This window comes from Corvus cornix, chromosome 27, assembly GCF_000738735.6.
Source record: "Corvus cornix cornix isolate S_Up_H32 chromosome 27, ASM73873v5, whole genome shotgun sequence".
In the NCBI taxonomy this organism is placed as follows: domain Eukaryota; kingdom Metazoa; phylum Chordata; class Aves; order Passeriformes; family Corvidae; genus Corvus; species Corvus cornix.
Window position 1 is genome coordinate 81,043 of NC_046355.1, and position 24,323 is coordinate 105,365.

General features: G+C 50.7%; 1 protein-coding gene and 2 long non-coding RNA genes across 4 annotated transcripts; 1 reads left to right on the top strand and 2 right to left on the bottom strand.

Moving 5' to 3' along the window:
* Window positions 1–38: 38 nt before the first annotated feature.
* Window positions 39–1,563, bottom strand: LOC120411358. The gene is made up of 3 exons (XR_005603690.1): window positions 1,480–1,563; window positions 602–830; window positions 39–459 (listed from the first exon to the last, which is right to left on the bottom strand). It is a non-coding gene; the product is annotated as an uncharacterized LOC120411358 (long non-coding RNA).
* LOC120411357 lies at window positions 762–2,512 on the top strand. Of its 2 annotated transcripts, XR_005603689.1 has the most exons (3): window positions 762–845; window positions 1,270–1,615; window positions 2,115–2,512. It is a non-coding gene; the product is annotated as an uncharacterized LOC120411357 (long non-coding RNA). The 2 variants fall into 2 exon arrangements; XR_005603688.1 differs by lacking the exon at window positions 762–845 and having other exon boundaries at window positions 1,151–1,615.
* A 2,897-nt stretch (window positions 2,513–5,409) lies between these two features.
* Window positions 5,410–15,015, bottom strand: FBXO47 (F-box protein 47). Its single transcript, XM_010391383.3, has 10 exons — window positions 14,790–15,015; window positions 14,198–14,368; window positions 11,935–12,011; window positions 10,984–11,061; window positions 10,093–10,201; window positions 9,173–9,349; window positions 8,281–8,427; window positions 7,703–7,845; window positions 7,057–7,216; window positions 5,410–5,835 (listed from the first exon to the last, which is right to left on the bottom strand). Exons 1-10 carry the CDS (start codon window positions 14,959–14,961, stop codon window positions 5,717–5,719), a joined length of 1,353 nt encoding a protein of 450 aa, XP_010389685.2. The 5' UTR covers window positions 14,962–15,015; the 3' UTR covers window positions 5,410–5,716.
* Window positions 15,016–24,323: the final 9,308 nt, after the last annotated feature.

The following is a 24,323-nucleotide window of genomic DNA, read 5'->3' on the forward strand; positions in this document are numbered from 1 at the left end:
ACCCTTTTTTAACGGACCAAATAACACAGGAAATTCCCTTTTGGGATACAGACCTTTTTTTAATCGTTCCCTTGAAACCGTTGTCCCTAAACTGTCCCCTCTCTTGCCCTGCCCCCTTTCTCCCCTGCCATGGGAAACAAACCTCTTTACTGCTTGATTTCTGCCTTTTCTCTCAACTTATGCACTTTTTTGCCTTTTTTTTTTCATCGCTGAAAAGCACCTAAACCTGTATTTAAAATAAATAAATAAATAAAGGGGGGGGGGGGAGGGGAAGAAAAAAAATGGAAGAAGAACAATTAAAAAGCTGAAGAATTGCTTCTCATCACGTGTAAAATAGACTTCGTCCATCCCAGCTTCCCCGGTTGCGTCTCAGTGCTGAGCTTAGAACGTGTTTTCCTCGGGATCCGTCGCTTGATTGGGGTTTTGTCCTTGTGTCCTTCCTGGGTTGAGCACCCACCACTATTAAAAATAATAATAATAATAATAATAATGTTATTTGGCCTTTTTATCCAAAAAAAATTTTTAAAACCCACGGAATGGAAAAACCCGACCGATTCTCTTCCCGGTTTACTCGGATCGAAAATAAAAGTTTAATTTTTACCTGCTGATTGTGCTGGCTTTGATTGCGGCCGCTTTTCCGGCCGCTTTTCTGCTTCCTCGGGACCAGGGGAGGCTTCCAGAGCTGGGATTTTCATCTCGCCTGAGGCTGGGACACGCTGGCGTCCCTGGGGATCCGCCTGGGATGCAGCTCCTCGGCTCACCCCCTGCTTTTGGAAAGCTCGGGGATGTGTTTTGGAGCCCGACTGCAGCCAAGGGGTTTCCATGGAGCCCTGGGAATTCAGCAGGTGGGATTTTCAGCAGGGTTTTAAACAGCGGGGGAACAAAAATGTGGCGGGTATGGAGGGAAGGATGTTGTTTATCAACAGCGCCGGTAAAAAAAAGCGAGGAAAACAAAGCGGCTCCGTGCGTGACAAAGGGCGGTGCTGGGGCAGCCCAGGAGCACCAAGGAAGGTGGTTCAGGGTCCTGGTGTAGCTTGGCCACGGCCAGCGCTCGTTTTCCCTCCTTTCTCCAAAGGATGGGCCCGTTCCCAGCTCCAAAGGGGGGGGGGGGGGGGGGGGCACATCCCCGGGGGCACCCCCTGAAGTGGGGAGCGCTTTGAGAAGGAAGGGGCAGGGGCAGAACAACCCCCCCGCAGGGAGAGCGGCCCGGGCTGAGCCCGGCTGCCCGCCTGTGTTGATCGCTTTATCGCCCTCCTGCCCGCTGCAAAGCGGCTCCATCAGCTCCGGCATCATCTCTGCATCCTGAGCGGAGCGAGCCGCGCTCGGCCGGGGAGGGGAGGACGCAGCGGCGGCTCTGCCCAGCAGCCCTGCCCGGAGCCCTGCCCGGAGCCCTGTCCGGAGCCCTGTCCGGAGCCCTGTCCGGAGCTCGGCAGCCCCTGCCCCGCCGCCGCCTCCTCCCTCCCTCCCTCCCTCCCTCACCATGCTGGACATTTTCATCCTGATGTTTTTCGCCATCATCGGCCTGGTGATCCTGTCCTACATCATCTACATGCTCTAGAGAGCCGCTGCGGAAGATGCGGCTGAGCAGCAGCCTCGCCACCCGAGCGGCGGCCAGGTGAGCTCCTCGTCCCACCAGGTGTGAATTTCTGGGAGGAATGCGCGGGGAGGGGGGCGGGGGGCAGATTTGGGGTCGGTGCTTCTGGCTTTGGCTGCCTGGGCTGGAAGGGGGGCAGCGGGGTGATTTTACACCGGGCCACTCAGCCCCGGCCATTGTGCAGCTGCCGGGCTCTGCCGGCCGGATTGATCAGCCCGCTCGCGTGGCTTCTGTTTCCGAGAGAGGGAGAAACGGAACAGCTCCGGGGAGAAACCGGGCGGGATCCCGGCTGCGTCATTCCTAAGGAGCCAAAGGAGGGTCCCGGGATGAGGGGGGGCTGCGGCCGCTGCTTCCGCACGGAGCTGCTCCATCCCCGCTGCTCCCGCACGGAGCTGCTCCATCCCCGCTGCTCCCGCACGGAGCTGCTCCATCCCGCGCGGCTCGCGGCAGCTCCGGGCCCGGCTCACACCGGCCTCTCCTTTCCCTTTCTCTGCCACAGCCTCTCCTTTCTCTCCCGCAGCCTCCGCCCGGTGCGTGTCCCTCGGAGCCTTCTGGAACAGCGTTAACCTCTGCGAGCCCAGCGCGGAGCACGGAGCGGCCACGGAGCCGGCGGGGCCGGGGAGGGAATGAGGGGACAGAGGAGGGGACCGCTGTCAGGATCTGGGTTATTCGCGCTGCCAGGACCTGTGTCCTTCCCGCGGTCAGGTCCTGGGATGCTCCCGGTGACGCACGCGGTGTTCCCAGGGGGATGCGAAGGGTCCTGTCCCCCCTTCGTGTCCTGTCCCCCCTTCGTGTCCTGTCCCCTCGCGCGAGCGCATCCGAGGTCGTTTGGGCTTAATTTTAGGAAATCGCTTCTATTTTTAATGAACAGTGTTCAGGGAGCGGAATAAAGAGGAAGGACATGGCAGAGGGAACATGGCTGCTGGTGTCACTGCGTGGATGGGGATGGGGGACACGCGGCTCCAGGGACGAACTCCGTGAGTGCACAGGGATCCAGGGCATCCCGGGAAGGCTGAGAGATTGGGAATCCAGGCTGAGGCACCCCTATGTCCCCCAACAGTCCCTGGGGAGGGTCCCTGCTCCAGGAAGGGTGGGGTCCCCACCAGCCTCTCCCCTTTGGAGGGTCCCTGAGCATCCCCACTCCTCACTCAGGTCCCTCGGTGGTGTTTGGAGAAGCTCCAGGAGGCCTTGGATGGGAAAAGGAACATTTTTACCACGATGGAAATTTCTGCGGGATGGAAAGAACATTTCAGAGCTTCATTTTCCCTCTGCTTGGAGAGGCCTGGGAAGGTGCTTGGGGCATCAGGAGGATTTTTCTTGTTCTTTTATGAAGCCCTGCATCAATCCCTGACCTCCCACTGCCACTCACGGGCAGTGACTGAAAGTTTCACCCTCCTAGAAGGCAAAATTTTCATATTCCTGGTGTCTCCCAGGGTTTTATAATTTTTTAAGCAACAAACACCTGAAATACCCATAATGGGAAGAGCTTTGTGCCCCTTTATCCATGGAACCACCACACAAGAGTGTGAGAGAACGGGATCCAGGGAGAGCAGGAAATGCTGGAATGGGCTGGTGAGACTTTCAGGAGAGGGTGTTCACAGGATAAAAAAAGAGGGATTTCAGAGCCTGGGAATGCTGGATGTGGTCAGTGCTGCCAGTTGAATGCTTGACACTGCAATTTCCTGCCAGTGAAACTCCTGAGAGAAACTCCAAGCTGGGGATTTCATCCCGAGCGTGTTCCTGGAGCCACCCGGAGCGATCCCTCCCACTGAGCCCTGGAGGTGAGGAAACGCTGCTCCCTCGCCCCACCACCAAATATAGCCGGGAATCAGGAGCCTGAAATATTCCGGGAGGAATTTCTGCAGGCATAAGTCATGTTCTCAATAACTTCCCCTGCCGAGGCTGTGAGTGGAGCCGACATCTGCGGGGATGAGGGGAGAGTGAGTAAGGAGGAATGCGTGGAATGGAAACTCCGCTGAGTGTGAAGCCAGGAGCGATCCTTTTCTCTGACTCCCAGGCCCTACAGAGCTGCCAGCTCTGCAGGACAATCCCTTCCTGCACCCCCAAACCGGCCAGCTCCGGGCTGGGAGGCGAGCAGGGGTGGGAAAAGGGATTGGAACCAGTTCCAGCAGTTCCAATCTGGCAGCAGAAGGAAAATCACCCTTTTCTCAAGTACCGCCATCCCAGCTGCTCTGGACCTGGACCCTCCTCGGTGTTAAATTGTGAGAGCTGATCCAGGGGGGAACTGGAAAAGGAGGGTGCAGGGCTGGGGTCATTTCCCAGTTCATCCCAAACCGGGCGGGATTGGGCTTCAGGCCTTTGGGAATTTTGATGGAAATGAGGCAAAAACCATCACCAAGCACCTCCCCTCCCCCCCCCCCCTCCCCCGAGCCGCCGGGAGAGCCAGAGCCGGGGCAGTTAATGACAATTAATAAAGCCATCAATAATTGATGAGGAGCCGGCGCTCCGTGCTGACATTCCAGCCCCGCCGGCTGCTCCAGGGAATCAAAGAGCTCCCTTTTCCCGTGTGGCTGCGCTCCCATAAAAGCCCCCCTTGTGCCCGGCTGGAATTTATGGCCACTGCGGCCCCGGGGCCGGGAATGCCCCGGGACACGGCGGGACAGGGACACACAAAGCGCCGGGCTCTGCTCCCTTCTCCTGCTCCCATCTGCCGGGATTATTTATCTGGAGCGATTCCTGAGGATAAAAGGGAGAGACGAGGAGCTGGGCTGGAGATTCCGCCTCGGCGGCTTCCTGGCGGCGTTTTCCCGTCGCTGTTCTCACTCCGAGTGTGTTTTCTCCTCGTATTTTGGGTTCTTTGGGGATCAGTCCGGCCACGTTCGGTTCCCGGAGTAGAAAGTAGAGCCTGGAATTTCTCTCCCTTCAGAAATCACGCGCAGCACAACCGCGGCGTTGCAGCGCCCTTAAACATCACCTTCAGCCAGCCAAGGGAAAAAAGGGATGGTCCCAGCATTTTCCAGCAGCTGCCGCGCTCAGGGAAGGTTTCACCTCCGCCATCTACCGGCACCTGCAAAGACCGATGGATGTCCCGGAGTAAAATCTTGCCTGGAATCGTGTATTCCACAAAGGTGGCGAGGATTTTTAGCGCACAAACTTCAGAGCAATTCCCGAGCTGCTCCCAGGTTGTTGCCGATGGGAGCAGGTGGGGGCAGCTGAGATAAATCGGTCCCACTTCAGCTGTTCCCACACTTCCCGAGGTAAATGTGGGAAAAGCTGGTGCTGAAGGAAGCCTGAGAGGTTTGGAAAGGGAACACTGAGGTGGGGAAAGCGGCTCTTCAGTAACCTGGAGGCTGCAAACAGCACACGGAGCGGGAGTGCCTTTTATTGCTGTCACATGGGTTTGTCTGGAAGGCAACAGAGCAGAAAATCAAACCCTTCTCTAAGCAGCAAACACTTATCCATTTAATGAAGCAGAGTTCTAATTTAATGTGGTTAATGGGGATCTTCAACTTGGCTAAATCCTAAAACGCTTCAGCAGTTGGTACTTGGGGCAGGGGGAGAGATTGGAAGTTTCTTCTGCTCTATAAAAACCTGGAGATTGAGAGGAAAAAATGCCTTGGTAGATCAAAGCATTGGGATTGTGTTCAGAAATCACTTTTTGCTGAAGCTGAATGTACAAACTGCACTTCTGTCACAGAGCCTGAGTTAGAGACCCTGGCAAGCTGGAAAAATGCAGCTCCTCAAATCCCGCCCCTGCCTTTCTCCTCCGACTCCCAAGAGAAAACAAATTCAAGAGAGCAGAATGTTTTGGGTTCTGGGCTAAGATAACACGAGCTTCACTCGGTGTCTGCACATCAAATATGGAAACCACGTCGTTTTTATTGTGTGTGCAAACACGCACAGTGGGAAAAGAATGCAGTTGGTGTTCCCAACGGAGAGGCCCCAGCCCTCTTCCCTGGAGGAGCAGAGCACACGGAATGGAATTGCACTCCCCAAGCCCTCCATGAGCTCACTCAGCTGGACTGACACGGGTGGTCCCAACTTGTGCCACTCCAGCTCTTACTGGGACGGGAATTCAAGGAATAATCAGACACTTCTTTGCAAACGTTCAAAGGAAAAGGAAGAGAAATCCAGCAGGAGTGGAGGGACGGTCCATGGAACTCAGGTGGTGCTGCTGTTGTTGCTCATGGCCAGGTAGAGGATTTCCTTGTGGAAGCTGGCCTGGGCATTCACCAGGTGGAACAGGTTCAGGAAGCTGCTGTCCTCCTCGTCCCGCTCCCCTGCCAGGGCACAGAAACCACGGAAAAGGAGGAGTGAAACTGAACTCTGTACCCAGTTCGTCTCTGGAGGTGAATCTTCCCCAGGCAGAGCTCTCAGCAGAGGGAAGCAGCAGCCTGTGCAGTGTGCTGGGATTTAGCAGCAGCCTCTGCCCCTGATGGCAGCACAGCTGGGAGGGAACACAGGAGGATCTCCTGGGTTCCTCCACCAGCCTGGCCACAGACAGACAGCAACAGCTCTGTGTGAGGACAAGGATGAGCTGAGCAGGGTGTTCCTCGCTCCAGCTCAGCTCCACCATCGGCCCTGAGGCTCCAGCAGGGCAGCAGCTGCAGCTGGTGCAGGTTTAGGCTCAGCCCAAAGGGACTTTGGGCTCAGCTTTCTGGTGGGATGGGTTTTAAAATACTCTTGGTTTCACCATCCACGGCACCAGGAATCTCTTAGCAAGAGAAGTAAGTTAAAATAAATATTTCTTCCCAGTTATGACACTTGGTTGGTTATTTTTGCTGCCCAGAGAAGCTGTGGCTGCTCCTGGATCCCTGGAAGTGTCCAAGACCAGGCTGGATGGGGCTTGGAGTAACCTGGGATAGTGGGAGGTGTCCCTGCCCATGGGACTGGATGGGATTTAAGGTCCCTTCCAACCCAAACCATTCCATGATTCTGCTCCAAACCCATCTGCTCCTTGTATTTACTTGGATTTGGATTTGCTTTATGAGGCAGTGAAAGACCTGCCCAAGGATCAGGATCAGGGATAGCAGGAGTGGAATGGGATGAGCTTTGAGGTCCCTTCCAACCTAAATCCTTCTGGGATTCCAGAACTTTACAGATCCAGGTATCACTGCTGCTCTTTTACAGATGGAGAAATGGACTCTGGAGGGGATTTTGGGAAGGAATCCTTCCCTGTGAGGGTGGGCAGGCCCTGAAACAGGATGCCCAGAGCAGCTGGGGCTGCCCCTGGATCCCTGGCAGTGCCCAAGGCCAGGCTGGACGGGACCTGGAGCAGCCTGGGACAGTGGGAGATGTCCCTGCCCATGGCAGGGGTGGGATGGGATGAGCTTTAAGGTCCCTTCCAACCCAAACCAGTCTGGAATTCTGTGGTTTTATGTTATCAAACCCCTCAGGCTCCCTGCCTGGGGAGGGGGGGAAGGCCAGGCTGTTCCTGGGTGCTGTGGGCAGCTCCAGAACCTGATGCAGGAGCTGGTCCAGGCCCACGGGCCGAGCCTTACCGGCCAGCACTGCCTGCAGCATGTCCATGAGCATGTGAGCAAAGGTGTTCTCCAGGCACTGCAGGAAGTTGTTTCTCTCCCAGGGGGTGCTGAAAACCCTGCAGACCTTCTGCATCATTTTCACTGCCCAGTCCATGCAGTACAGGTCCTTCTCACACACCTGGAGGGCAAAGGAAGGATTAAAACCACACCTTTTATGATGCAAGATCAAATCTTAGCATTCACTATTGGCTCTGGATCAGTTGTGCCACAGCCTGGAAAATCAGGGGTTGTGACAAGGACACAGAGGTGGGATAGATTTTAAAACACTCTTGGTTTCACCATCCATGGCACCAGGAATCTCTTAGCAAGAGAAGCAATTTAAAATAAATATTTCTTCCCAATTATGACACTTGATTGGTTATTTTTGTTGCCCAGAGCAGCTGTGGATCCCTGGCAGTGTCCAAGGCCAGCTGAATTCTGGGAATTCTGAACCTTTTGCTGGTGGTGCTTCTCCTCAAGGCTTGCTGCACAGGGAGCAGAGAGGGTGGAAGAGCACCCAGCTTCTGGCTGGATTTATTCCTGGTGTGTGGGAGAGGGTGGGGAAGATTTTCCAGCCTGAGACAGCAAATTTGGGGGTAAAGAGGCTGTGCTGAGTTGTACTCACCAGGGCCATGAAGACCATGAGCCTGGCCAGCTCCGCAGCTCTGCCATTCACAGCTTTGCTGGCCAGGAAGGTGAAGCAGATGCTGTTCCCACTCAGGAGGAGGAGCCGAGCGTTGTTCTCCATCAGCCACTCCTGGGGAATCACTTTGTAATGATGGAGAGAGAGAGGATTTCAGTCACTTCTGAGCAAAAAGAGGAGCAGTGAAACGGCACAAATAATCCCTGCCAGCAACAATCAGAGCTCTCCACACCAACTCTGTGACACAACCTCAGCCAAAACTCTCAGTGTAGCTGTTAAAACTGCTCTGGAGAATTTGGCCTGAGCAAACTCCGCATTTGGACAATGTTTCCTCAATAATTCAAGGCAAGATTTGAGTTTTAAAGGTCTCCATGGATTCTTAAAAGATTTCTCCATGGGGAAAGACAGCCTGGATGTGTAAGGGACTTTCTCTCATCACCAGTGTGGTGACTTTTCCAACCAAGGCACAGCTACTGCGAGGAATTTTGCGGCACAGAGCTGGATTTGGAGGACGTGAGGATCTGTAATCCCATGGATTAATGATAAAGGCAAAACCACACCTGACAGCTCATCCACAAGACTGATAACATCATCTGCTGTCCATTCTCTAGCTTCTGTGCCATACAGCAGCTTAATTGCATCAGCTAAACCCTTCAGACTGGTCTCATCTGTCGGTCCTTCTATCATTTTCTGCCAGACCACGTGTCCTGAGCGATATATCAATCACAACTGCTAGTAAGTGACATTTATTAAACAAGAAAGTTGCTAAACTGAGCCTCACAGCAGGGGCAGAGGAGGGGAATTCAGGTGACACCACCGAGGCTTTGTGATTCTTTCCCATCTGTCATTTTAGTGGGAGTTGCAGCGTGAGCCAAACTTAAAGAAACCCAGGTTTAATAATTAAGTGAGGAAACGTGTTTTCCGTCAGGGAAATGGGTGCTTCTTGGAGATGGATTTAAGTCTACTCCAAGCAGGAGAGAATAGAGGAACAGAAGTGCCATTTAATCTCTTCACTTGAATTGTAACTTATAACTCTGTGTGTGTGTATTTGATGTATTTTATGTGTGTTAGTGATGTCTGCTTGAGCAGAACAATTTTTTCCTAGGCAATTCAATGGCTTCACACTGACAGAGGGCAGGTTTAGATTGGGTTTTAGCAAGGAATTCCTTCCTTCTTCCTTTCCAGAGGGCGGGGAGGGGCTGGAATGGAATTCCCAGAGCAGCTGTGGCTGCCCCTGGATCCCTGGAAGTGTCCCAGGACAAGCTGGACAGGGCTGGGAGCACCCTGGGCTAGTGGAACCTGTCCCTGCCCATGGCAGGGGTGGCAGTGGATGGGCTTTAAACTCCCTTCCAACCCAACCCATTCCATGACTCCATTATTCCAATACAACCGCATTTCTGGGGGTTTTCCTGCAAGAAAATCTCCTCCCCGGGGCCCACCCTTTGCGCTCACCATCGAGGGACGACACGGGCCCGAAGATGATGTAGAGCAGGCGGGCCTGGTTGACCATGGGCCAGGGCTTGAGGATGCGCGTGAGCCAGAAGGCGGAGTCGCTGCGGTGGCTCCCGGGCGACAGCAGCACCCCCCGGCAGTAGAGGCGGATCCGCAGCTCCAGCCTGCGGGCACTGCCTGGGAAACGGGCTGGGCTCAGCAATTCCTGAGCCTCCCTCCGTTCAAAGCATCGCTTCTTCATAGCAAGGGAAAGGGGGGCGGGTTCTTAACGTGTTTAATTCGGTTTTCATCTCTTACTGCCTGAATTTGGCTGGTTTTGGTGCTTTGCCCCAATTCAGGTGGTGGCATCTGTGGATGCACCCTCTGGGATCCTCCACAAGCTGTGGGGTTTGGTTTCTGGGTTTTGGCGATATTGGAAGGGTGAGATGGCTGTGGGTGAAGTGTTCCACAGAAATTCCCTGTTCTGTGTTGGGAAATGGGAGAATTTCTTGGGAGGCGTTTGTGCCGTCAGTGTTGGGGTTCAGAAATGTTAAACCTCGCTTTTTGCTGCATCATTTTCTTTCTGAGTGGGCTCCTTTCCCATTGATTTCACTGTTGTAGGGTAGGAAAGATTCAAATCCATGATGTAGAGACACAACTGATGACTTGGATTGATAATGCAATGATTTATAAAACCCCTAAAGGCCTCTCAAGACAAATCTCTTCACTGCAGAGACAAAGGCTCTTGGTGAAGGGAAAACAGCTGTGTCCATCGAGATGAAGGCCAAGAACTCGCTGTAGGATGCCCACAGAACACACAGCAGAGTCAGGAACCCCCTCAGTCCCACCCACATTCTGTTTGCAGCAATCAGGAGCCATTTCCTGCCCTCTCCGTGCTGGCACATTTTGGGTTTTTGGGACTGCTGGCTGCTCTGAGTTACCTGGTTTGCTGCTGACGACTGTCTGCACTTTCCTGGCTAAGTTGCTCAGCTCCCAGAGGAAGTTAAACACCCGGTGGCACTCGAGCTCATCCCAGCCTGCTGTCAGGATCTGGAGGGGAGGGAAAATGGGGTGAAAACGAGGAGACTGAGCAGAAATTCGGTTCACAGTGCCAGTGCTCACAGCAGATAAACACAATTGGTCCTGCAGGTTCTCAGGAGAGGGAGGGAAGGGTTGTACCTGAGTGAGGTGCCTGAGGAGGGCAGGGAAGGCATTGCCTGCCTCAGGCGGTGCTTAGGGCCTTGATACTGAAATTGGCCAGAAAAGAAACTTTCTAACAAAATTTGAAGCATTAGAAAGCAGGGATTTGTCAGCCTGATGCCTCCCAGAACTAAAAGCTGCTGAGGGTGTTCCAAAATCTGATTTGTGAATCTTAAGTGGAAGGTATTTGCTACAAAATATCCCTGCACCAATAATCACCTGCTCTGCTAAGAGACGATTTTAATTTTAAAGTTTTTTTACATTAATTTTAAGCTACCACAAACAGAAACTGTTCTGACCTCTGATGTGTGGAGCCATTTCCCTTGAAACGAAAGCATCTCTGCTCTTGGCCTGTGAATTTGGAGCTGTGTGATAAAACACTCCCCTTCTCCCCTCCTTAAGTAATAAATTGCTAATCAAAACCCAGACTGGTTGGGAAAGAAATCCAGGCCAAGGAATCCTCAGGAGTCAAATCAGCAACTTGCAGCACCAGAAAGAAAACTCAGGAACTGTGTGAATAACCACCACCCCCCTCCCCTACACCCCAAACCAGCTCATACTTCTAAAAACCTTGCAAGACACAGATGAATTTAGAAAACTGCCTTAATTTTCTGTCCATGGGGATACTGTACCTGTAAGAACACCCCATAGCACTGTAACCCCAGGCAGTGCAGGGGACTGGCACAACCATTCAGCTTGAAACAGGAAACCTGCAAGTGCAAACAGCAGTGGTTTGTCCTCGTGGACCACGAGTTCATTGCTATGATTGAAAATTCTCTGTGCTCCTTGTGTCCCTCAAAGCAGAGAGGTTCGGAAGGATTCCCTCCCCTCCTTGTGTGAGTTTTGGGAATGTTATGGAAATGAGTTGTTGGAATGAGTTGTGGTAGCTGCTTTAGGGTTTAGCATTGAGTCAAAACTGTGGGTGTATAAAAGGGTTTGGAGAAGAAAAATCTGATTTTTTCCAATCTGGGGAGGAAAAACCTTATTTTCAGGGAGGGAAATTTCCATGAAGGGCTGTGCAGAGCTTTAGTAGCCCATGGGATGATGAGGAGCTGAGAACCACCAGCCTGGGAAGGTGGGGTCTCAGTGGAACAGCCTCCAACATGCTGGAGTTTGGTACTGATATTATGAAGAGACTGATTCCAAATTAATAAATTGATTATTCAGTGGTGATAAACTCCAGCAAAGATTCACAGAATCACAGAATTAATGAGGCTGGAAAAGAACTTTGAGGACATAAAGTCCAACCTATGACCTAACCCCACCTCATCAACTAAACCATGGCACTGAGTGCCACACGCAGCCTTTTGTTAAACACCTCCGGGGACAGTGCCCACCTCCCTGGGCAGCCCATCCCAGTGCCCAATCACTCTATGAAGAATTTTTTCCTCATGTCCAGCCTAAACCTCCCCTGGCACAGCTTAAGGCCATGTCCTCTTGTCCTGGTGTCACTGGAGACCATCCCAGAGGAAATGACCTTGTGGAAACAGTGTTGTAAGCACAAAGGACAGTGAGGAATGCTGCTGGAAGGAAGGTGGACTTACACCTGAGAGTATTTTGTGCACATCCCCTCGAGTACTTACCCCTGAGAGCACCTTGTGCACGTACTTGAGCCTCTCCCTGGTGGGCAACAGCAGGGTGCACCTCTTGAGCAGCAGCCCTGGGGCAGAGGGGTCAAACACACACAGCTCTGGGGATGCTCAGACACCGCTGGAGCATCCTCAGGAAATAAATACAGCCTGAAAATGCAGGCACAGAGAAAAAGCTGCTACTCCAAGGTGAAAGGAGCAGTGGTTTGTGTTTGGAGTAGGGGCAGCAAGGCCATCTTTCCCCAGAGGAATGTTTTCAGGGAGTTTCCAGCTTCCTGCACCCACTGTAACTTGTTTATGGTGTTGTTTAAAGCCCCCGTTACTCACAGGTGGAGCTGGATTGAAATGACTGCATTGGTTTGGGAATTACAGCTGTTCAAAATACTGCACAGAAATGTGAACTTGTTGCACCTCTTCTAAAAGCAGCCTGGGGGAAAGCTGGTTTTCCCCTTACATCATCCCCAAGTTTTTTTCAGGATAGCCACATGTTCTAAAAAGCAAATATTCTGGATTTTCCTAATGTAAAACGTAGCAGAGAGGGAAATTTCTTTTCCTATACAGGCATGGCTGGGATGTCAGAGCCTGGAGCTCGTTATCCCAGGGAACAGCTGGTTGTTGAGCAGAATTCCTTCCACACTCCTGATAAAAACTGGGTTAACAGCTTGCACTCAAAGCCTTTCACCAGAATAAAATATATATATATATATATGTATGCTGCTTGTTAATTAATCAAGGAATCCACTGAAAAGCTTGGAGCTTCCCAGGGAGAAAGAGAAAAAAAAAAAAAAAAAAAAAAAGGAGATTTTTCTCCAGAAAAAAATCCCACCCTAAAAATACATCCTTTTTTTTTTTCCCAAGGTCAGAAAGTACTTTGTGGATTTACTGTGATTCTGAAGTGACTCTTCCCTCCCTCAGAGCGTGTCAGCATTCCTGCACGACAGCCATAATTTATTCATCAGCCTCGGATCTGCTCCAGAGCTCAGCCAAGTCCATTTTTTATTGACTAGATCAGACTTTGGAGAGCACTCCCCGAGGAGCAGCTGTTAGGACAGCTTAGCTGCACTCCAGGATGGAGCCACCCGTGAGGGGAAAACCCCGTGGAGTGAGAAAAGGCTCGAGCAAAAGGTGCTTTTTGACTCCAGCTTTTTCCTGCTGCAATGTAAATATTGATTTTGCAGCCAGCCCTACCAGAGACGCTCCCCTGAGCCTCCCACCGTGACACAACCGCAGCCAATGGTTTTGTGTTTTGAAAAGGTTGTGTTTGACTCCTCCAGCTCCTGCAGGGGTGGGTTCACACCTACATTTGAATAACAAGGTGCCATTTTGGGTGAGATTATTACAAAGCCCAAACTGATTCTGATTTTTATTTTTTTTTAAGGATTTCTAGGTTTCAGGCTTCATTTTAAAAAGGAAAGACTAAGATTAATTTTAAAAGGTATTTTAAGATAGCTCAAAACATCCATGGTTTGCTTACTGCAGGTTTTCGTTCTGAATTATTTTAACAGCTCTCCTTTACCTTGTGTGAGCTGATGTTTTAATGCCTTTATTTAATGCCTTTAAGGCCTTCATTTAATGTCTTTAATGCCTTTACTTAATGTCTTTAAGGTCTCTATTTAATATCTTTAATGCCTTTACTTAATGTCTGCAGTTCAACCCATATTTACAATTCTCCCTCTAACCCTGGCATTTATTTCTCTGTCAAACACACATTTTTTTATCAGACAGGGAACAGTAAATATGGACCCACTGATGTTTTAATTTCATTTCCTCCCCTGACAGAAGGATGTAGAGCGAATCAGAACCAACGTGCTTTAAAAACGAGCAAGGCAGCCGGTGTTGGTCACTCCGGAGTTAGGCTGGGCTTAAGGGCTGCATTTCCCAGCCTGAGGAATGTGAGCTGCTCCAAAGGGAGACCCCGCGGGCTGAGCAGCCGCATTCCTTTGGCTGCCCGGGGCCTGGGAGCCTCGGTTCCCTCTGCGCTTCTCAGCGCCGGGTTCCAAACAGAGGGAATTTGGAAACACCTCCTCCTGCAAGCTGATCCTCTGCCTGTTCTCTGGAAAAAGGACACCCAGAGGAGGCAGGACACGCAGGGTTTTTTCCATAACTCAGAGGTTTTGGAAGGATTTCAGGCAATTCCTCGGTGTGGGAAGGGATTGTTTGGCTCCTCGTTCTGCACGGAGGATTTGGGCCACATCCTCAGCGTTTCTCTGTTAACGCACACACCAGGAGAAAGCTTTTGAGTGAGTTTTGCTCTCACCTAGAGATTTGTAGTGCTCCAGAATGGAGGCTCCTTCTTTTCTGCCAGGGAGTTCGAGGTTGTGGAAGTCCTGCAGCAGGAGCCGGCGGGTCCCTGACGAGGTGGAGATGTAATTAATCAGGCGGCTGCTGATGGTTTTGGACACCATGCTCAGCATGCTGATGTCCTTCACTGGAAAAGCAAAGCCCAGGACACTCCTAAATCCCTACTGCAAGGGAAAATGCTGATCACGAGTCAATAACTTCTTCTGACTTCAAAAACAGGCCAAGAAATGAGATTTATAAATGAAACAAAAATTAATTACTGTTGATCTCCTTTGCCAGCAAACTGGAGTAATTAGGAACTGACAGATCTAAGGAATAATTTTCACATTTGATAAGCAAAACCCAACTTCAAATAGATTGTAACCATCATTGAAATTTTGGTCAGTTGTTTTCCCATGCTTAAAAGCTGAAAATTCAGCGTTAAAGCCACATAAAATGACTTTAACTGCTTAAAAGCGACAGCATTTTGAATGCTAAAGCTTTGTAGATGAAAAAAAAAAAAATCGATGGTAATTTTCAGATGTTGAGGTTTCTGATCAACTCCTCACCTGAGAGATAATTCAACATCATTTGGAAGATCTCTAAGGGAAGGGTTTGGAAATCCCCCAGTGCTGACAGAGCCTGGCAGTCCCTGCCCGGGGTGTGGCAGGAGCGGCGGCTGCTCCGCCTCTGTTTCTGCCCGAGGGTCGAGGTGCAGCTGCTCCCTGCGCTCGAGGTCATTGTTCCGGTGTTCCCATCAATTTAACCTGGAGGAAAAAAAAAACCCAAAAAATATTAAAGTCTGATTTTCTGAGGAGGAAAAGGCTCCCAGGATGAGGCTGAGAGGAAATGACTCCCTTGGAGACACAGAGAGTGTGAAAATCTCGTCTGTGCGTAGGATAAGCTGCTTGGATTCAGGGCAGTGAAAGCGATTTGCTCAATAACTTTTAGTACATAAGGAATGAAATGTGTTCTAGCTAATAATTTATGTGTTGAAAAGTATAAATAATGTCTGGGGGAATGCAGGATTCAGCTGATTTTGGAGGAGGAAAAGACAAAAGCACTGGGGGCACATCTGAGGGGGCAGACACAGCAAGGGAGGAAAACAGCTCTGAAAGGGAATTCTTGGGGAATTACATGTGAGGGTACAAGCTACAGTAATTAACAACATCGTTTTAATTTGTCGCACTAATTATTCAACAGAACACCGAAGTTACAGGGCTGTTATTGAAAGGATCATCACCGCTCCTTTAGGGTGATAATTACTGATACGTGTGCTTGTGTGGGACCAAATCAAAGATTAAAAGCACCAAAGTGATGCCTCAAACCCTTCTTTTCCTGCAGCACTGAGCTGGTGCAAGGCTTAATTTAATATAATGTCTCTATGTGTGATATAAAAAGAAATGGTACAGTATTGCCCCGTGAAAATGTCCGTGCCTCAGGCTTTTCCAAAATCACAGGGGGCTGAAAACGAGCTTTGAAAGAATCAATAAATCGGATTATTTCGTTTACCTTCTGGGTTTTGAGTCCCTAGAACAGCCACACTTCACAATGTCAGGCAACACTGGGAGCCGGGGACTCACTGTGTCTTAAATTTATGTTCTAACTGAGATTTTTCACGCTGCTCCTTGATTCCAGCAGCTGAGGCTCCGGGGGGATTGCCAAGGAGGAGAACGAGCGCCGCAGGATAATTCCAGGAGCTGGCAGCGCTGGCTGGAACATCCCTGGAGCCGGTCCAAGCTGCAGTGCAACATCCCAGCCACCAGCAGTGGGAAATTCTCCCGGAGAATAGACCCCATTGTTCCCGGGATTACAAATTTACAAAATTACAGACAACAAGCTCCAAACATCCTCCCTGTTTATTACAAAATCACTCCAGCCAGACTCTCTGATATTCCACGGAGGAGAAATGGCCTCGTCCACAATGGGGGCTCTGTTTGTGCTGAGGAATCGGGGCATTTTGGGAAAAGTGCTACACGCGGGGCTGGCCGGCTCTGGGGAGGCTTGGAATTGTACATTTAAGGAGTTTTTTACTTCGCTGGGAACATTTTTAATTTAGCTATAGGATATTTCTGGCTTGCAAAAGCAGCTGAAAACTTTCACAGGGCTTGTGAGCAAATGTAAGTGCTGCTAAAATTAGTGGGTTTAGGATTTGAGGAGGACAAATTGACATAACACCTTTAAGAAAAAGTCACCTATAGATAAAATTCTATTGAAAATGCTTATCTTCTAAAAGCAAGGAATTTTACACAGAGAATTGTGCATTCCCTATAAATTCCTTGTGGACCACATAAAAATCAGCCCATTCCCTGTTTATAACCAGCACCACCAAACTTGGCTGAATCTGGTGCAGATTTCTGATCCAGGCTTTAGAAATAAAGTTGCAATCCTATGACACTTTCTTCTCTTCCCACTCTCTCCTTTCTGTCTGGAGCTGTGGGGATTTGTGGGATCTTTCAGTGGTTTTTTAAAATCTTACCTTGGGTCTCCAGTTGGGGAAGGAAAAATACTTGGCCACCAGCGAGGTTTTTGGGAAGTATTTGTCTAATATTTGTCTCTTTCTGTCCAACCTGGTTGAAGTTAAATGGATTGTTGCTGTTCTAATGCAGAGCAGAGCTAGATAAAATTAATGTAAATAAAAATGAGTGCAAACAGCCAGTTTTAAAGCCTTTCCTGAAAGCTCCCGTTTGCTTCCTCTTTGACTTAACATGGTTTTTTTATTTCTTAGGGAGTTGAGCCAGAGCGGGGCAATGGGCTGTGCATCTCCATCTGCTGCTGGGACACCAGTGTTTGGAGAACTGCTTAATCCACACTGGAAATTGAAAGGTAAATGTTAAATATTTAACAAGCTAAACTCAAAACCTTAGCTAAGAAGGGTCATCTTATTTGTTGCTATAAACTAATTTGTTTACAAGGCCAAAAGCATCAACTTCCACCCATGTTGCCCTTAAGCAGTCGCTAAACTCCTGCTAATGGATGCACTTTAGTCCTGATATTTCTCGGAGCCCTGTGTTAGCATTTGGCAAACATTTATTGCAAAAAGGGTGTTTACTTTGGAGATTGGTTTGGGATGTTTCCCTTTCCCTTCCTCATCACCACGAGCATAAACCCAGTGGCTTTGAATATTAACTCCATGGGGGTTTTCATTTGTTTTTCCCCGATTTGCTCTTGTCCTTTGTCGTATAAAAATAAAATAAAATGGAGTGGAAGAAAATAGGATAACATAAAATAATAATTTTCAAGTACAAGCCTAAGTGGGGGATGACAAACCTTAGAGCACTGAGTGCACCCATGGAGTTACCTTAATACTTGTTACCCCTAACCTACACTGAAATCTTCTGTTTAAAAAAAGTGTTTTTATTTATTATAAAGGCTCTGTGTAAGATTGATGGTGCAAATCGGTCCCAAAAGCACCTAAATTGGAGAATAATGTGAGTACAAAGCAGAGCTGAGGGTTCCTGGCCTTGTTGCTGGTGGTGGCCGGGTTGTGGTGTGAGGGGGCTGGCTCCCAACAGAGAGGAGAAACACTAAAAAGAGCTTCTTTTTCCCTCATTCCAGCCTGGATTTGCTCCTCAGGCTTCAATATTTGATGAAATGGGTTATTTTTGGCCTTTTACCTGTGTTTTCGGGTCAGATTCAGACGAGCTATGACCTTTAGGCCAAAGGATGGGCCAGGCTGTGGCTTCCGCCATGGCTCCTCTCCCTCCAACCTATCAAAATTCGTGGCTAAAGGGCTGAAATGGGGGCCCTGCACCCCAAAACCTACATAAAATTAATAGAGGGTGTCTCACAGTTGATGGTACTCACATAAAACAGTGTATCAGCTGCTTTTTCCCTCAGGGAAACCCCATCTCCACAAACACCCCCGGCCGGACACCCTCAGGGAGCTCTGAGGGAGCAGCAGGGGATGGGGGAGTGGGGTCACCAAACCCCGTGTCCCTGAGGGGGAAAGAAACCCCAAACCCCCATTTTTAAATGATTATTATTTAAATTCAACTCTTTAAAGCCTTATTTCAGTCAAATGTTGTTACCTATTGGGGTCAAAAGGGGTTCTGGTTGTAGAAGCAGAGGCAGGTGCGTACAGGCAGCACAGCTGTGTTTGGGAGCCTCAGCCGGGAGCACAAATGTTGGCAAATACTAAAAACCAACACAGTAAGTTTCGATTTGGTAGTCGTCAATGTGGCCACAGACGCGCTGGAGGGGGGAAATGATTACAGACAACAACAGCGCGTTCCCCCAGCGGTGTTTCCTTAGTGCTATTGGCAACTCGGCCCCTTTTTTAGGTGAATTTATGCGAAATTTGGGCAATAACGACTTTTCCCGCCTTTTCGCCCGCGGCCCCTTTCGGCGCGCGGGGCGGGGGGGGGGGGGGGGGGGTGGAGGGCGGGGCGCGAGCGGCGCGCGCGGCTTTTCCCGCCCGCGCTGTCCCCGCCCATCTCATGAATATTTAAATTAGGCTCTCGCCTCCCTCCATAATGGCAAGCCCGTCCCGCGCCCCGTGGCGTCACGCCTCCCTCATGAATAATCAATGAGCGAGGTGATCTTTCATGGCGGGAGGGTCCGGCTGGGCGAGGGGACATCGAGGGTCCCAGGGGCGATGTGGTGTCCTCAGGCCAGGGCTGGCCAGGCCCCGCGGGTGGGTGGGTGCGAGGGGTGTGGTGTGGTGGGGTAGGGCAGGTGTGAGCCCGTCCTGGGCTGGGGAGGCTCAGGTGTGTGGGATGGCACAGGTGTGGGGTACCGGTGGGTTTTGGGATATCACAGGTGTGGGATACCAGTGGGTTTTGGGGTATCACAGGTGTGGGGTACTGGTGGGTTTTGGGATATCACAGCTGTGGGGTACCAGTGGGTTTTGGGGTATCACAGGTGTGATCCCACAGGAGCATCGCTCTGAGATGGGTGCACAGGGCACCTGCAGAGCTCTCTGTAGCTGCCTGCCCTGGACCCCTGGCCTGTGCTGGACCTAAAACCCCACACCCTGCACAGTGGTTCTGCCTGAGGCCAGAGCCACCAAACCCATTTGCAACCCTCATCTGCAACCCTCATCTCCAACCCTCATCCTTCCCAGAGAAGCTGTGGCTGCCCCATCTCTGGAAGTGTCCAAAACCAGGTGAGACGGGGCTTGGAGCAACCTGGGACAGTGGGAGGTATCCGTGCCCATGGCAGGGGGTTGGAACGAGATGAGCTTTAAGGCCCCTTCCAACCCAAACCATTCCAGGATTCCGGAATTCTCCCCGCTGAGCTGTTTCAGGGAGCAGTCCCTGATCTCTGCACGGCCTCACGGCTGCGTTATCCCATGGAATGGTGACGTTCCATGGGCTGCGGCCTCAGGGAAGCCGCGCCGAGCTGCCTCTGCCAGAGCAGCACGTTCCTGTTCGCCGCCAGCCCGGCTTTAAAATAACTTTTAACATTTCTTTTTATAAATTCAGCTTCGGAAGTGGCGGACTCGGAATAACTGCAGAGTTCTCCTGGGACAGCGGCTGAACCTCCCGGGAGAGGTTTCCTTGCTGCTCCAAAGGCAGCTCCCATACGATGGCAGCAGAGGCCTGCAGCTGCTTCGGAGGAATTTTTTGCCCAGTATTTTATTTTTTTTTCCCAAAGACGGTTGTTTGTTTTGGTTTCGTTCTTGGGTTGATTTCTTTTTTCCTTCGCCTTTTTTTTCCCCCTTTTAACTTTAGCAAAAGCACTCTCCTCAGAGAAACTGAAATAGAAACAAAGCAAAAATCACCCTCAAATGGGAGGAAATGGCATCGTCTGAGACCAGTTCCTTAAATTAACAATAACATGATGATGTCACCGTGACTGCAATATTTTTGCTGAAAAGTTAAATTAGATAAATGTACAAAAATAATGAGCCTTGGAGCTGAGCAGCGCAGGGCAGAGCCTGAAGTGGCGCTGTTCTTGTTTCCTTCTCCTCCTGCGATCCAGGACCGGACTGAACCTCTCCTTGGAATCGCATCCCACCTCCACAAATCCTGCTGGATGCACTGCACCTCCGTGTTCCACCCCAAAAACAAACCAGGGAATTCCAAAGTGCTCATTTACCCCAACGTTTCCAGAAACCACCAGATTCCATTGTGGGGGAAAAAATTAAAATAAACAGGGGCCTCCTGGAGTATCCTGGGAGAGCTCCTTGGAGCCTGAGGGGATTTGAAGGATTTCCTGAGGCTTCAGCCCGTGTTTAACACACAGAGCTGGACCTACATAAACGCTGCAGTGATTGGGATAATTAATGGTAACGGGTTCGGGGTAACACCATCACCTGGTGCTGGGTTGAGTGAGTCACTGCTGGCCTTTGGTTTTGTTCTGGTTGTAATCCAGTCAGGGCTTGTGAGCCGGGCTGAGGTGAGGGGGTGCAGAGCAGCGAGGGGAAAGGCACGAGATTGAGTTGGGAAAGGCACGAGATTGAGTTGGAAAAGGCACGAGATTGAGTTGGAAAAGGTACAAAATTGAGTTGGGAAAGGCACAAGATCGAGTTGGAAAAGGCACAAAATTGAGTTGGAAAAGGCACGAGATGGAGTTGGAAAAGGCACAAAATTGAGTTGTCCCAAACTCCTGAGGGTTGGGCTGAGGCCTCGTTCATCTCATCCGGCTTTGCCAACACCAACCCTGGGAGCAGCCCCGGATTCTGCTGAATATTCCCGTTGTGGTGCAGCTGCCACTGCCAGGAGGGGTGAGAGAGGTTAAATCATCAAATCATGGAATGGTTTGGGCTGGAAGAGACCTCAAAGCTCATCCATGGGCAGGGACACCTTCCACCAGCCCAGGGTGCTCCAAGCCCCAATGTCCAACCCAGCCTTGGACACTGCCAGGGATCCAGGGGCAGCCACAGCTGCTCTGGGCAGGAACAGGAGATGGCATCATGGAAGGCTTTGGGTTGGAAAGGACCTTAAAGATCACCCCATTCCCAAATATTCCGGGTTTAGACTGCAAAGCGAGTTTTCCAAAGAGCCCAAACACTAAAACCCACATGGAGCAAGGATGGGCTGAGCTGTGTTTATCCACAGCATTCCTCCCTGTGAGGGTGGAGGAGCCCTGGGATGGAATTCCCAGAGAAGCTGTGGCTGCCCCTGGACTCCTGGAAGTGTCCCAGGACAGGCTGGACAGGGTTTGGAGCACCCTGGGACAGTGGGAGTTGTCCCTGCCCATGGCAGGGGTGACGCTGGATGGGATTTGAGGTCCCTTCCCACCCAAACCATTCCAGTATTCCATGAAAAGCGAGGAACCTTCAGTGCTGCAGGATGAGGAAGGGACAAAACCCCTGGAAGCCTTTTCAGGATGATCCCTGGATTGGGAAGGGGCTCTGTTTTGGGGGACAGGAGGTTTTGGGTTCACCCTCCCAAATTTTCCCTTGTTTATGACTTCTTTAAAGTGCCTTTTTCACCTTTATTTTAGGATATTCATTTTCCACATCCTCAGACATTCCCCAGGAGTGGATTGGAATGGAAAACTGTTGAGCACCAAGCAGAAAAATGATGGGGTCTTGTGGTTTTTTGGGGGCATTCAAAGAAAACACTGAAGGTGGTGGGGGCCAGAAGAAAAGGAAGGAAAAAATGGAAAAAATTGCACCACTGGGCCTAAAAAGCAGCATCTCCTGTGCTATAGGCAAAGGGGAATGGGAATGGGAATGGGAATGGGAGTGGGAATGGATGTGGAAAAGAAATTGAAATAATAATAGTAATAATGATAATATAATAATAAAAAATAATACTAAACTAATACTAAAATAATAACAGTAATAATGATAATGATAATTATAATGATGATAATAATAAATCAGCAGAAGAAAGGCTCCAAGTTCCGTGCCCCTTCATCTGCCACCTTAGGCACTACATCTTTTTCTCCTTAATCTCTCTAAATCAAATTTTTCCTCGTTGGCCAAATATTTCTTCCCTCTGAAGTGTTCTTAAGGAGCTGCAGCCTTTCATTTAGCCTTAAAAAAAAAAGCACAAAATGAGGGAAGGAAATGATCAGCGGGAATTGTTGACTCATCCAGCACAGGCCTGTGTGGGGATACAGCAGGAATTTCGTTCCCATCCTCCTGTTTAAGGAATTCTCTGGATAAAATCCCCTCAGCTGGCATTTTAGGGCTGGATGCAGAGGATTAGGAAGGGGCAGGGAGTTGTATTCCCAACATCCTGGCCTGGAATGAGTGGAGCTGGTGGGAAGCTGAGCAGGATTTGCCCCCAAATCCCATTTTATCCTTGTTTTCCTGTGGGGCCTGTGCGGTGACAGAGGTGAGGACCAGCAGGAGGAATGAAAAGAAAAGGGGGAAAAAAGGAAAATTTCACAGAAAATAAGAAAACACTGGGGAAAAAAAAAAAAAAGAGGAGGAATTGAGGAATTGAATCCTTGGAGGCACTGAGGGATTGAGGCCTGGCTGATCCCATCCTCACCGCAGCTCCAAACCTGCCGGCGTCCTGCTGGGCTGCAGGAAACCACGGCAGGATCTTCCCTAATAATCAGAATTTCCAGCTGCCCCCATTCCCCATTCCCCATTCCCTGCCCCCAATCCCCATTCCCATATTCCATTCCCCTCATTCCCAATTCCCCAATCCCATTCCCCATTCCCCATTCCCATTCCCCAATCCCAATTCCCATTCCATTCCCATCATTCCCCAATCCCTGCCCGCACTTCCCCTGGCCCATTCCCCATTTCCCCATTCCCATTCCCCAATCCCCATTCCCCGAATCCCCATTCCCCCCTTTCCCATTCCCATCCCATCTCCCAATCCCTAACTCCCCATTCCCCCAATCCCATTCCATTTCCCCATTCCCATTCCCTGACCCCCATTTCCCCATTCCCATTCCCAATCCCCCATTCCCCAATCCCATTCCCACAATCACCATTCCCCATTCCCCAATTCCACATTCCCATTCCCTGCACCCCATTTCCCCATTCCCCATTCCCCATTCCCCCATTCCCCAATCCCCATTCCCATTCCCCATTCCCCATTCCCAATCTCCATTCCCCATTCCCCATTCCCCATTCCCAATCCCCATTCCCATTCCCCAATCCCCATTCCCCAATCCCCATTCCCCAATCCCCATTCCCCATTCCCCATTCTCCATTCCCCATTCCCATTCCCATTCCCCAATCCCATTCCCCAATCCCCATTCCCCATTCCCCATTCCCTGCCCCCATTCCCCATTCCCCATTCCCCATTCCCCATTCCCCCATTCCCCCGCCCCCCATTCCCCCCAGGATTGGAGTTGGCTCTGCGGGGGCAGGAGTGGATTTAACGCCGGGAGTTGCCCTTTTCTTGCGTCTCCCACCCCATTTTTGGGCCGTGCCGGTGGCTGGGATGAGTTAACAGCCTCTGCCCTTCCACCAGGCCTCGCTTCCAAGGATTTTAAAATGCTTGGAGTGCCCTGAATCCCTCTGGGATTTCGGTTCCCCGTGCGGGAGGTGTTGGCCTCGCCCGACCACGCTGAGGCAGGAGCAGCTCGGGGACCTCTCCAAGGTGGTTTGGAAGATTCCAGAGGCAGAATCCAGAGCCCCAGCTCTTGCTCGCTGCCTTCGGATGATGGCACTAAACCTTGGGATGGAGGGAATGGGGGAGTGGAAGAGGCAGGACAGGGATGGGGTGGGTGCAGAGGTGGTCCCAGCGTGCCCCGTGTTTGTCGCTCACCCTTCATCCTTCACATCCTGCACTTACCAAATCCCAGGATTTGGGATTCGGGGATCCTCCCTCTGCATTTTCCAGCCTGCTCCTTCTTCCTCCTCAACATTCCTCTTTTTTTTCCCCACCTCCAGCTCTTCCCAACCTTCCAGCTCTGCAGGCAAACAGAGCCCAGCCCCCCCCCCAAAAAACCCAGCGGCTTCCTGAGAATCCGTGAGCATCCCAAACCCAGCTCCTCCAGCTGGAATCGCTGCTTTTTCCTTTCTCCCACGTTTTAAGATGCAGCATCCAGCCCCAGACATGTGGGAAGCTGTCTGTGGGATAATTACCCACTGGAGCCACGGGAAGCTCCGGAACAGCTCAGGAGTGATTGCAGCCAGGGCCGCTCTGCTTTACGATCTTTTCAGTTTCCTTGGGCCCAGCCTGTTATTCCTTGGGAAAAAACAAGGAAAATCTGGATTGGGTAGGGATGAAAATCCTCCC

What these genes read in the sequence shown, in the direction of transcription:
- FBXO47 (XM_010391383.3), bottom strand. Translation starts at nt 14,961, where the DNA reads ATGACCTCGAGCGCAGGGAGCAGCTGCACCTCGACCCTCGGGCAGAAA. An exon ending in GGAGCACTACAAATCTCTAG is followed by an intron (nt 12,012 to 14,197) that starts GTGAGAGCAAAA and finishes CCTCTGCCCCAG; the next exon opens with GGCTGCTGCTCAAGAGGTGC. An exon ending in AGTCGTCAGCAGCAAACCAG is followed by an intron (nt 9,350 to 10,092) that starts GTAACTCAGAGC and finishes CCCGTTTCCCAG; the next exon opens with GCAGTGCCCGCAGGCTGGAG.